This window comes from Dermochelys coriacea, chromosome 1 (genome assembly GCF_009764565.3).
Source record: "Dermochelys coriacea isolate rDerCor1 chromosome 1, rDerCor1.pri.v4, whole genome shotgun sequence".
Lineage (NCBI taxonomy): Eukaryota > Metazoa > Chordata > Testudines > Dermochelyidae > Dermochelys > Dermochelys coriacea.
In genome coordinates, this window is record NC_050068.2 from 346,491,213 (window position 1) to 346,503,295 (window position 12,083).

General features: G+C 43.6%; 1 protein-coding gene across 1 annotated transcript in view; it reads left to right on the forward strand.

Annotated features, from left to right (window-relative positions):
• EXOC4 (exocyst complex component 4) overlaps positions 1–12,083 on the forward strand; it is a 596,962-nt gene that overhangs the window by 31,853 nt on the left and 553,026 nt on the right. The window contains 1 exon segment of the mRNA XM_038412510.2: positions 7,978–8,172. Within this exon segment, the coding sequence (XP_038268438.1) occupies positions 7,978–8,172 (195 nt within the window).

A 12,083-nucleotide genomic window follows, 5' to 3' on the forward strand; every position in this document is an offset into this window, starting at 1 on the left:
AGGTCATCACACTTGGCTATTCCATCCCCTTCCTATCCATGGCCATCCTACCCACCCACCCTGCCCCGTCCCTTCAGGGACTCCTCTCACGAGCACTGCTCTTACAAGAAGTACATCATCTCCTTCTATTGGGAGCAGTGGAGCTTGTGCCCGAAAGACACAGAGGGACGGGGGTTTACTCCCTTATTTCTTAACAGAAAAGAAAACCGGGGGATGGCGACCGATCCTTGACCTCAGGCAGCCGAACAATTTATCAGAAGCAAGAATTCAAAGTGGTAACCCTCGCCACCAAATCCAAGCGCTGGAGCAGGGTCCATTGGTTTTCAGCCCTTGACCTACAGGACGCCTATTTCGTGTGACAAGACATCCAGCCCATAGACACTTCCTTCGTTTCATCCTCAGCTCGACACATTTTCAGTACAGGGTAACTACACTTTGGCCTATCTACTGCCCCCTGTGTTTTTTTCCAAGCTCCTGGCCGTAGTTACTGCCCACCTCAGGAAGCAAGGATTCATATATTCCTTACCCTAGATGACTGCCTCCTCAAAGCCTCAGCACTTGACGAAGCGCTTCGATTCACGCAACTCACCGTCGATTGTTTTCCTATCCCTCAGCCTACAAATAAACAATGACAAATCCAATTCCATTCCTACCCAGCACCTGGAGTTCATCGGAGCACACATCGATTCCCATACAGGAATAGCATCTCTCCTGTCTGATCGTTTCAAACAACCATAAAGGAGCTGGCAACAAAACTTCGCAACAGTCCTCAAGTTACCGCTCGAAGATTTTACAACTACTGGGTGACGTGGCCTCTTTCACTTTCGTGGTCCAAAATGCACGACTCTACATGAGGTGCTTCCAAGCTTGGTTGGCCACGGTTTACAGACCCAATGTGCATGCCATAAACAAAGCCCTAATCCATACCTTCCAAGTGAAAGACCGTCTCCTATGGTGGGAACGGTTCTCTCCAACCTCTGCTCTGGAGTCCCCTCTTCTCCAGGAAGCTCCATCCATCATAATGACTACCGATGCATCCCTCACAGGGTAGGGTGCTCATGTGTTACAACTCAGGGGCTATGGTCTCCATTGGAACCTCCCTGCACATAAACGTCCTGGAACTTCGAGCTATAAGCAATGCCATCACTTCCTCCCGATAATCTGTAACCAACATGTATGGATAATGACAGACAACATCGCCTGCATGTTCTATGTAAACAGAAAGGGAGCAGCTTGCTCTCATTCGCTTTGCACAGAAGCTATGAAAGTCTGGAACTGGTGCCTTGCGAACAGTATCCGGATATCGGGCGCCTACCATCCCGGGGCTATGATACCACAGCGGATGATTAGCAGACGCTTTTCTTGGGACCACGAATGGGGGAGAAACGAAATGATCATCACCACATATTCCACATTGGGGCTACCCCACCATAGACGGCTTCGCAACTGCGAAAAACACGAAATGCCTCGAATTTTGCTCCAGAGCAGACTGGGCAAGTGCTCCCTGGGAGATGCATTTATGATTCCGGGGCAACCGAAACTTACTCTGTGCTTTTCCCCCCAATCCGGATTCTCCACAGAGTTCTGACAAAATTATGAACAGAACATGCCAAAGTGATCCTGATTGCCCCAGCATGGCCCAGACAAACCGTGGTTCCAATTCCTCACCAGGATGTCAACTCGACCACCAATCTCATTGCCTCTCATTCCGAACCTCCTATCGCAGGAACACGGCCGATTTCTCCACCCCCACCTGTCCATCTTCCTGCAAAGCTTGGTTCCTACGGTTCTCCCAAAACGTAACTAGCATGCTCTGATGAAGTCCAAAGATTGCTCCTATATAGCAGAACACAATCTGCTTGCACCACCTATCTCCAGAATGGAAGCGATTGTTATGCAATGGTGCTCAACTAAACAACTGCCTCCTATGTCTGCACCTCTTCCTCTTATACTTGACTACCTGTTGAAACCTCAAATAATCTAGCCTTTCTTTTAGCTCCATCAAACCTAGCTAGCTGCTATTACAACCTTCCATGATAAAAATTGACAGTACCGTGTGTGTTTGCTCATCGTGATCACTAAACGTTTTTCAAGAGGACTTCAATCACTATAACCCAGAACGTTAGACCTCCTATCCATCCGTGGGACCTTCACTTAGTGTTATCTTGCTTAACTCACAACCATTCGAACCCCTAGCCACTTGCTCCCTCTTACACCTTTCTATGAAAACAGCTTTCCTAGTGGCAATCACTTCTGCCAATAGGCAGGAGAAATAGCAGCTCTCATGGCAGACCCCCGTTGACCCTATTTTTAAGACAGTTACCCTTCGATTAACACCCCAAATTTCTTCCAAAGGTCCATTTGTTCGTTCCACATCAATGAATTGATACACCTACCAACCTTCTTTCCTAAACCACATGCAAACTCATTGAATCCACATGCATACTCATAGATGTATGCAGGGCTTTGTCTTTCTATTTGGATAGAACCAAGCCTTTAGAAAGTCTTCTAGACGCTTTGTCTCCATCACGGAGCGATCCAGAGGGACACCTATTTCCGCCCAGAGACTTTCAAAATGTATGTTCTGACTGTATCCGATTCTGGTATCAATACGGAAAGTTACGCCTCCCAGCAGACATCAGAACCCACTCCACTAGATCAATGGCTACCTCTGTAACTTTTCTACGCAAAGTTCCCGTGACTGACAGCTGTAAAGCATCCACTTGGTCTTCTGAACACACTTTTGTTAAGCCACTATGCCCTTACTCAGGCACTCCCTCTCAGATACACATTAGGCAGAGCTGTTTTAGCTACTGCATTTCTACCCAATCTAAAGTCCCATACCTCCTTGAGATACACTGCTTTTAAGTCACCTGGAGTGGGAGCACCCACGGGACAGCTCTCGAAGAAGAAGAGGACGTTACTCACCCTGTGCAGTAACTGACGTTCTTCGAGATGAGTGTCCCTGTGGGTGCTCCACTACCCACCGTCCTCCCCTCTACTTCGTAGTTGGGGTGTCCTCCGTTGTAGAGAAGGAACTGAGGGACCGGTTGCGCATGCATACTATTAAGGTACACTCAGAGCGGGGGGGGGGGGCTCAAGCGCTGTGCGTGTGCGACCGGTACAAGTACTGCTGTAAAAATCTCCGAGTGAAGGCGTAGGGATGCCCAACACCTAGAGGTGGAGCACCCACCAGGGACACTCATCTCGAAGAACGTCGGTTACTGCACAAGGTGAGTAACCTCCTCTTCTCTAGTCCTGTCTCCCTTCTACTTGATATCTTGTGCTGAACCAAATATTGAATGGAGAAGATGCCATTACCTGCCAGCTTGGAAACTACCATCAGAGTTATTTAAATAGGTCAGATTCTCAGCTAGTGTAAGCCAGTGAGGACCTGGCTCTGATTTGTTACTTGACCAGCAGTAGAATCACCCAAATCTATACAGCTAAAACCACTCCATCTAGTCTATTCAGATTCTTATATTGTGCCCGTCAGGATGGTCTCTGATCACCTGCCACGTAGGTCCCATCTCAGTGGCTCATCAGATGTCCCCTGACCCATTAAGTATGAATTTTAAGGTTATTTGCATAATCAGCTTTTGAGCTGTGCCTCCTGGGGTCATATATTTTGATATAGTGCCTACATTTATTAACCGTATGTTTCCTAACATTTATTACTGCTCTTGTAAATAACAGTGGCACTCCTAGCATTGGTGAGGGCTTACTCTTTGCTGTTCTCTACCTCCAGTTCTGATTATTATCCCAGTTGATGAATTCGCCACTCCTCCCAGCCCTTGTTTTACTTTCTCTGTGGATTGCTATACTTAAGCCTTGCAAACCAGGTACATAAATTGTTCCAGTTGTCTGACTAGCGCTGTGGAGATCATGACTTGAAACCTTTCAGAGCAGTGCTCCACAAGCAGTAAGCTATGACCCTTCTGAGGCAGCACACGGACCCTCTCTGGTTTTTCAAATTCATTTAGCATTTCAAAGCGAATGAGACCTCTCTGATCCCTTCCAGGGGTAAGAGTTCATTCTAAGGATTTATGTACAAAGCCTGACTCTGTGAAGGCCCAGATCAATAATCTTAAACTTGAAATAAACTATAGCCCGTTTTCACCTAATATGCTAAGCTTTGCAGAGGTCAGAAACAATCCTATAGGGACAATGACATTCCCATCTAAACTAATCACTATGGTTGGGGGAGGGGGTGAAGGACTTTTGGATATTTGTTTTCTGATTAGCTTTAGTCAACATATATTGAAGTAACTTTGCCCTAATCTCATGCGAGGCACCATATATGAGGCTAGACTCTGTGCCATCAGTCTAAATTATGCTGTCAAGCTTTCCATTTTGATGTTCTTCTCCTGTTGTTATAGGTGGATGTTCATATTGTAACAAACTTGACGAAACATTTGTGCAAAAGCAAAATGCTTTGTGTGTGTTTAGTAGTCTGGATACTCTGTTGTGAAACATTATTTTCCTCAGCTCATATTTGTCCAGCACTGAATCTTGTGGGGATGTGTCAGGTGCCTGATTCTGATCTCAGTTTACGCCCATATAACGCCATTGACTTAAAAGGGCATTACAGGGTCATGACAGAGGGAAAATACATCTTCAGTGTTCACATCTCTCTTCTTTCATATCTCTCCTCCTGCCTAGCAGCATTTTTGAGATTAGCATTGGTATCTGCCTCTTAGTTTAGCAGGGAAAAAATGAAAAACTTCTCAAGGCAGAGCTGCTCTTGGATCACTAGGCTATTTTGTACTCGGACAAGGACATCAAGTTTTCAAATATTTCATTCGTTTCTGTGGACCTTTTGGCCTTTCGTAAAGTGACCACCATTTTGGTACAAGGCACCAACAAGGCCACTAAGCTTGTCTACACTACCTGCCGGATTGGCGGGCAGCGATCGGTATAGCGGGGGGTGATTTATCGCATCTTGTATAGATGCGATAAATCTACTGCTGAGTGCTCTCCTGTCAACTTTGGTACTCTGCCAGAACGAGGAGCGCAACAGAGTCTATGGGAGAGCGTTGGCTGTCTACTTACCGCAGTGAGACACCGCGGTAAGTAGATCTAAGTACGTTGATTTCAGCTATGCTATCAAGTAGCTGAAGTTGGGTATCTTAGATCGACCCCACGTGGTAGCGTAGACAAGCTCTCTAAGATATGCAACACGGGCCTGTGCCCAACAATTGCTGTGTATGGCATTCAATTTTTCTCTGCTGTTGTGACAAGTTATGAGCATGCATTGTTGAGGTTTTCCCAGTGTCTGAAGATATTTCAAGGAGAGCCTGTTGGTCCTGAGACATCTAGAACCTTATCTTTGAAGCCTGGGCTTTAATGTGTATAATTCAGAGCAGGTGCTGTTGTCTATTATTGACTCTATTAGCAGTTGTCTTTCTTTTGGTCCATCTGTATGTTTCAGGAGGTTTATTCACTTCATCCAAAGGAGCATGGAAGGGAAAGAGGTGCAGCTGAAGCATTGTTGTAAGGTTCTTAAAGACTCTATAACTTGAAAATAAATCCAAGGGCCTCTCTGCATTTATATTCAGTGATGTTAGTGAGAGTTCTGGCTAAGAAGGGGTTGGGCCCTAATATTCATGGTTTATCACTGAAACCAGATAACTGGTGTAAATGCCTGTGTGTGAAGTGGTGCTAATTGCTTACTGATTTTAAGGGCACTTAAATGATCATCCGTTTATGGTATGCAAGAAAAATTGGGTTATACTGACCTTATCCAAGGAATTAGGAATGCTATAGAAAAGCAAGAAGTGCTTTGACAATCTGCAAGAGATGGCTTGAGATTTTAAAACAAAGTGAATGGCAGGCATTGCACTGTTTTTCTTAGTGTTACAGTGTCATGATTTTTTCCACCAAATGCATCCGATGAAGTGAGCTGTAGCTCACGAAAGCTTATGCTCTAATAAATTTGTTAGTCTCTAAGGTGCCACAAGTACTCCTTTCTTTTAGTGTCATGATGTGTAATGTAGATGCTGAGCTGAAGTTTATCCTACTTACAATCCATTTTGATATTCTTTCAGACATCTTGTTAGATAAACTCCATCTCTTGCTAACAAATTTGGTGTCACCTGATGTGACCAGGTCCCGGGGGGCCATGCTGAGATTGCTCAATTGGGGCAAACTGCAAAGAATGGGGCAGACAATCCCCAAAACTGGAGGTTATTTCTAATATTTAGATTACCAATCCAGCAACAAACTGCTTTTACAATACTTTACTGATTACTCAGAAGCCAGAAATACAGTTCCCTTAAAGCAACCCAGCCTTGGGCTCCCACCCAGACAGCCACGTCAAATACTTGGAGGATTACTGAAAATCTTGTTCATCATATAAAAAGTTCTACCAATCCCAAAGGATTGGACACATTACCCACCAACTTAATGAGTATTTCAGATCTTACCCAATTGGCGTACAGCCAATTCTTAGGAATGAAACTAAAATTTATTAAAAAAGAAAAGAGTGCGTGTGTATGGGTTAAAAGATCATTATACCTACAGATACAAATAAATGTTCTTAGGTCAGTTCATGGTAGAGATGGTGAGCTTCAGAGTTGCAAAAAAGTTCTTTCAGAATTAGTTCCTTAGGTCTTAGTTCAATGTCCAATAGCAGGGAGACCCAGTCTGGAGCTGGGGACCTTCAGTCTTGTGACTCAAACTTCCCCTGATGAAGCTTAAGCAGATCTGAGATATCAGGACCAGGGCCCAATAGTTCTTTTCATAGATCCCCAGCAGCCTCTTGGCAGCAGGCATTCCTTGGGTACAGCATTGTGGCTTTGAAGTAGAATCACCTATTTCCTATGTATACACGGGTAACTAGTTGCATTCTCAGCATAAGGTAGGTTTCAGAGTAGCAGCCGTGTGAGTCTGTATTCACAAAAAGAAAAGGAGTGCTTGTGGCACCCTAGAGACTAACAAATTTATTTGAGCATAAGCTTTCGTGAGCTGTAGCTCACGAAGCTTATGCTCAAATAAATGTTAGTCTCTAGGGTGCCACAAGTACTCCTTTTCAGCCATAAGGTAGTTATCCGTTAAGCAGTTCATAGACAGTTTACTACAAACTTCAAAGAGAAATATAGACAATGAAATTTAGACTCTAGTTTTATCTAAACGTTAATATTCCCCTTTGATCTCTGAATCAAGGATATAGTAACTGACAGGAACAGTCTGTTTACATGGTTAACATCTAACAAGATACAAGTAAACACATACAATCTGTATTACCTCTAATTCTCTAACAGTACAGTTTCACATTTCAAACTTCTAGTCTATGGCTATGTTAGCTGTTTATAAGGAATAGTCCTAATTACCATCTATATACGTTTCTAATATGTCCTTGAAAATTGAATTTGGGTCATTTAGCCCGCTAGTTGCTTAACCCTTTCGGGTTTAATGTCACACCTGAGCTGCTACTCCTACAGGATCCTCCTGTATAGTCCGCTTTCATAAAATGGAGAAACAATAACTAGAAAAGAGGAGGAGGGAGAGATGCCACAAGAATTTAATAGGCAGACAGAAAATGTTTACAGAGGAACAAAATAGTAGCTATTTATTTACTTACACTAAACAATTGGCTTCCTGTTTCATGACTAAATGCTGAATAAATGTTGGAAACAGCTGCAAGTAACTCTTTAGTCCTGGTGTTAAGATGAACATGTGTAGAATCCCATTAAGGCTACTCCAGTAAAGCATACACTAATAACACAAAACTTGAATTAAGCCCCAGCACCTAGCTTCACTTCATTTCCCCTATGGTTGCTCTCATATTTAGGGTGATTATATGATTCCCCTGTGCTAGAGAGGAATAATAGGCTGGTTTTTAAAAAAATGTGTATTTGATTATTGCAAGTTGAAACTCATGTTAAAATGAGTGAGTTAGGGGAAGTGCTGATCATATGGCAGGCTCCAAGAGAAAGGGCATTAGACTGACCTCATCTTCAACATGTTGCCTTGTAGGTGAAGGAAAATCTCCTGTCATGCAAGATGCTGCTGCACTGCAAACGGGATGAACTGCGCAAGTTGTGGATAGAAGGAATTGAGCACAAGCACGTCTTGAATTTGCTGGATGAGATTGAGAACATCAAGCAAGTACCCCAGAAGCTGGAACAGTGCATGGCCAGCAAGCACTACCTCAATGCAACTGACATGCTGGTAAGATGTGATACCTAACATTGATGGTCATCTGTATATTAGAATCAGCTAATGCAGCTCTCTAGGTAAATAGATCTTTCTCTGTGTGTCCACTGCTTGCTCGTCTCCTGCACTGTTGTTCTCTTTTACCCTGTTATGTCACTCACTCTGTGCTTGATCTTCAGCTTGTCAACCTCTTTGGCTTCTTTGCTGCCCTCAGCCTTTTCTGACGTGGTCTCTGGGTCTCTAATAGCTCTTCCTCCCTTGTCTCTTGTCCATGGTTTTTTGAAGCCTCCTCCTTCTTTGCACTTCATTGACTCCTTTCCTTTCTTCTGTCACCGTGCTCCTTGCCTCTTGCAGTGCTGGGTTTCCTACTGCATTCATGGCCTTGGTTCTTATTTTCACTGATGACTTCCTTCACTGTAAGATCCTTCTCTTAGCTCCATCTATTTCCTTTCCCTTCCATCTCCTCCCTGACTGGTTCTTGTGCTATCACCCTGATCATCTCTCCTCTACCTTTCACTCTTATAGAATCATAGGACTGGAAGGGACCTCAAGAGGTCATCTAGTCCAGTCCCCTGCACTCGTAGCAGGACTAAGTATTATCTAGACCATCCCTGACAGGTGTTTGTCTAACCTGCTCTTAAAAATCTCCATTGATGGAGATTCTACAACCTCCCAAGGCAATTTATTCCAGTGCTTAACCACCCTGACAGCTAGGAATTTTTTCCGAATGTCCAACCTAAACGCCCCTTGCTGCAATTAAAGCCCATTGCTTCTTGTTTTATCCTCAGAGGTTAACGAGAACAATTTTTCTCCCTCCTCCTCGTAACAACCTTTTATGTACTTGAAAGCTGTTACCCTGTCACCTCTGTCTTCTCTTCTCTTCTCTTCTCCAGACTAATTCTTCTTTCCAGACTAATCCTCTTCTTCTACCTTCCCAGTCATCTGCCTCCACCTCCTTCTCTGCTGAGATCTTTCCAGTTTTTAGAAAAAAAGAACATAGACTGTTGCCAGTAAGAATTTCCTCCTCCTTCTCCCATTTTCTCTCTCTCTCTCATATTTCCCTTTTTCCAACTGGCAGACTCTTGCTTTCTCATTCACCACGGAGGAGGAGAGGCTTCTTGCTTCACAACTCAAGTCTCTCTTTTACTGTTTCCCTCTAATTCCTTGATCTGTGCCCTTGCTCCCATTTCCTTCCACCTGCTCTCATTCTCTGCGCCTCTTATTGAAGTGCTCTTTCTCCTGGGGCTCATTTCCATCTGCTTTACAAGCACACCTTTCATCCTCAGTCATGAGGAAGCCTCTCCCTCACCCACACCTCTCTCCAATTTCTGTCCTATTCTCTCCCTTCCTGTTTCCAAAAACCTCAGGCGTGGTGCCTAGACTTCATGACCAATCTAGATTCCACCCCCTGCCAAAACTACCTTTCTTTATCAATGACACTAGTAACCTTCTGCAAGGTGGGGAGTTTTTTCTGTTTAGTTCTTCTTGATTCTTCCAGAGAATTATGTTTCCTGAAATTTCCTTTCATCTTCCTCATCAACTCTTATCCTTCCTGTCTCCAGATCACAACCTTAGGTTACCTTTGACTCTTTTTCTCTTTCCTGCCTTGTAATCCATCCCTTCTCAAATTTCTGTTGCTTCTTCCTCTTCAGTATTGTCTGTCCTTTCTTCACTTTTCCCACTGCCAAAACTCACTCTTGAATTCATTTTTTCAGGTCCCTCTTCTCTATACTGTCCAAAACACATCTCTCTCAAGTTGTCTTCCTTTCTCACTTCTCATAAAATCTCTTTTCAGGCTTCCTGTTACTCTTGGCCTCAAACTTAAGCTCCTCATGTTGGCCTTTAATGACATACATAATCCTGCCTCCGTGTACAACTCCATTTTGTTGTCCCTTCCTTCCTTTCTGAATCATTATACTCCTTCCAATCCTTTCCTGGCTGTGTTTCTTCAACTCGTTGTATTCTTGCCTTCGTGCCTCCTTTCATGCCACCCTCTAAATCTTGGCTGCCATGGTCTTCTCTGTCCTCCCTCCTTAAAAAGCTTTTCTTCCTGAACCCTTTTTAAGCCTTGTTCTCCTCAGCCTTCTTCCCTTTATTTCAGTGGTTCCCATACTTTAACAACCCGCGAACCCCTTTCACTAAATTGTGAAATCTCGTGAACCTCCTAATAATTATTATTTCTAGGGATTTAAGTTTAGATTTTCTCTGCAGTCTGCACTCCGTGGGGCTTCTGCTTGCCTGGACCCTGTTGACTGCCACGGTCCACTGAGCTAGGGCTACAGGCTCCGCTGACTGCCAGGGCTGGGCTGCCAGCCCCAACTATCCAACACTGCTCTTCCACGGGCTCAGGCTGCCACCCCGGCGTGGAGTGCTGGGCTCGGGCTGCCGGCTCCCCTGCTGACGGGGGCAGGGCTCAGGCTGCTAGCCCCAACTGCCCTGCCGCAATCTCCCGGGGCCGGCTGTCTGCCCTGCAACCAGGTCCCACCTGCTGCCTCCAATGCCTGGGGTCCTCTGGCTGCCATTAGTGAAATTTTCTGGTGAACCCCTGCAAAGTTCTGTGAACCCCAGTTTGGGAACTTCTGCCTTATTTGAACTATAGTCCTGTCTCTTGTCTGCCTTATTGTAAGTTGTTTGGGGCAGGTCATGAATCTGTTTTGTAAAGCACTATGGAAATTTCTGATACTATTTAAAATATTAAGTCAAGCCTGTTATAATACTTGGAAGGTATTAATAGAGCCATGACTAGAAGAGCAGGGATGGCTAGGATTTACTTAGATTTTGAGGTATTTTTTGTCAAAGTCCTTGATGGAGGAAATATGTTATCTGGGGTGAGAGGTATTCTCTTGTATTTAAAAAAAAAACACAAAAAACAAACAAAAAAAAACAGGTTAAGAAGTGGAATAAACAGGCAATGCTCAGTGAAGAAAGAGTTAATGATTGATATCTTGTGGATTAGTATTAGGACAGTTTAAAATTCATTACTGTTACCTGTTGGTTTTTCCCATTTCTGTTACACTTGACTTAGTTAAACTTGTTAAAGAGCTAGTTTGTTGGTCTTAAAGAATGGTTGCATAGAGGGCCATACCCCTGACTTTGTGATAGTGGTGGTCTTCCAGAGAAGAATAGTCCCATTTCCATCCTGTGCGGAGTTCTGATTTTATTGCTCTAGGAAATGAAAGAGTAATGCTTTGTCTGTAAAGTGCTTTGCAAATATTAACAACCCGAAGAACAACTAATTCTTCGACTCCTCTGTTAGTTAGTATCACCCCAGTTTCATAGATGGGAAAACAAAGGTACACATAGCTGAGACTTGCACAAGATCGTAAGGAAGTGAGTGTTAGTGCCTGCTCTTCGTGCTAAGGCTGATAGACATTACCATGTCGGAAGGGTTATCTGTTGTGACTCATCAAGGAGCATTGCTGTAAGAGGTTACCATTTAGATTTTAAACCAGAAATTGCAGGGAAAGCTACAATTAAAACTGTATTCATGTATTAATCCTTTCATCAGTACTTTCAATTCCCATTTCAATACAAGTGCAGCTATACATATAAACACAGTAACTTATCTGCATCCTGACTGTTTTAATAGACAAAAATTGGGGAGGGCTCATTGGCTTTTGCTATCTTCTTTTAATTCTTCCTGTTTGTCAAATGTGATGTTATAATCATGTGCTGGCTGCAGGATAATACCTTTCTCTCGTTATATGATCTGAATAGTGTATAAAATAATTATTAAACTGTCAGGAATGCAGAATGTTTATAGATGTGCTTGTCCTTTTGTTTCCCTCCTCAAGGTAAACAGCTGCTGTTGGTTTATAAAAGCCTAAAGTGATCTGACAAGGCGCTTGTATCCCTTGCATTGAAATTGGAGAGCTGATTAATATTGTTGCCTGTAGCTTTGTGATACGTACAGTCTAAATTAGACC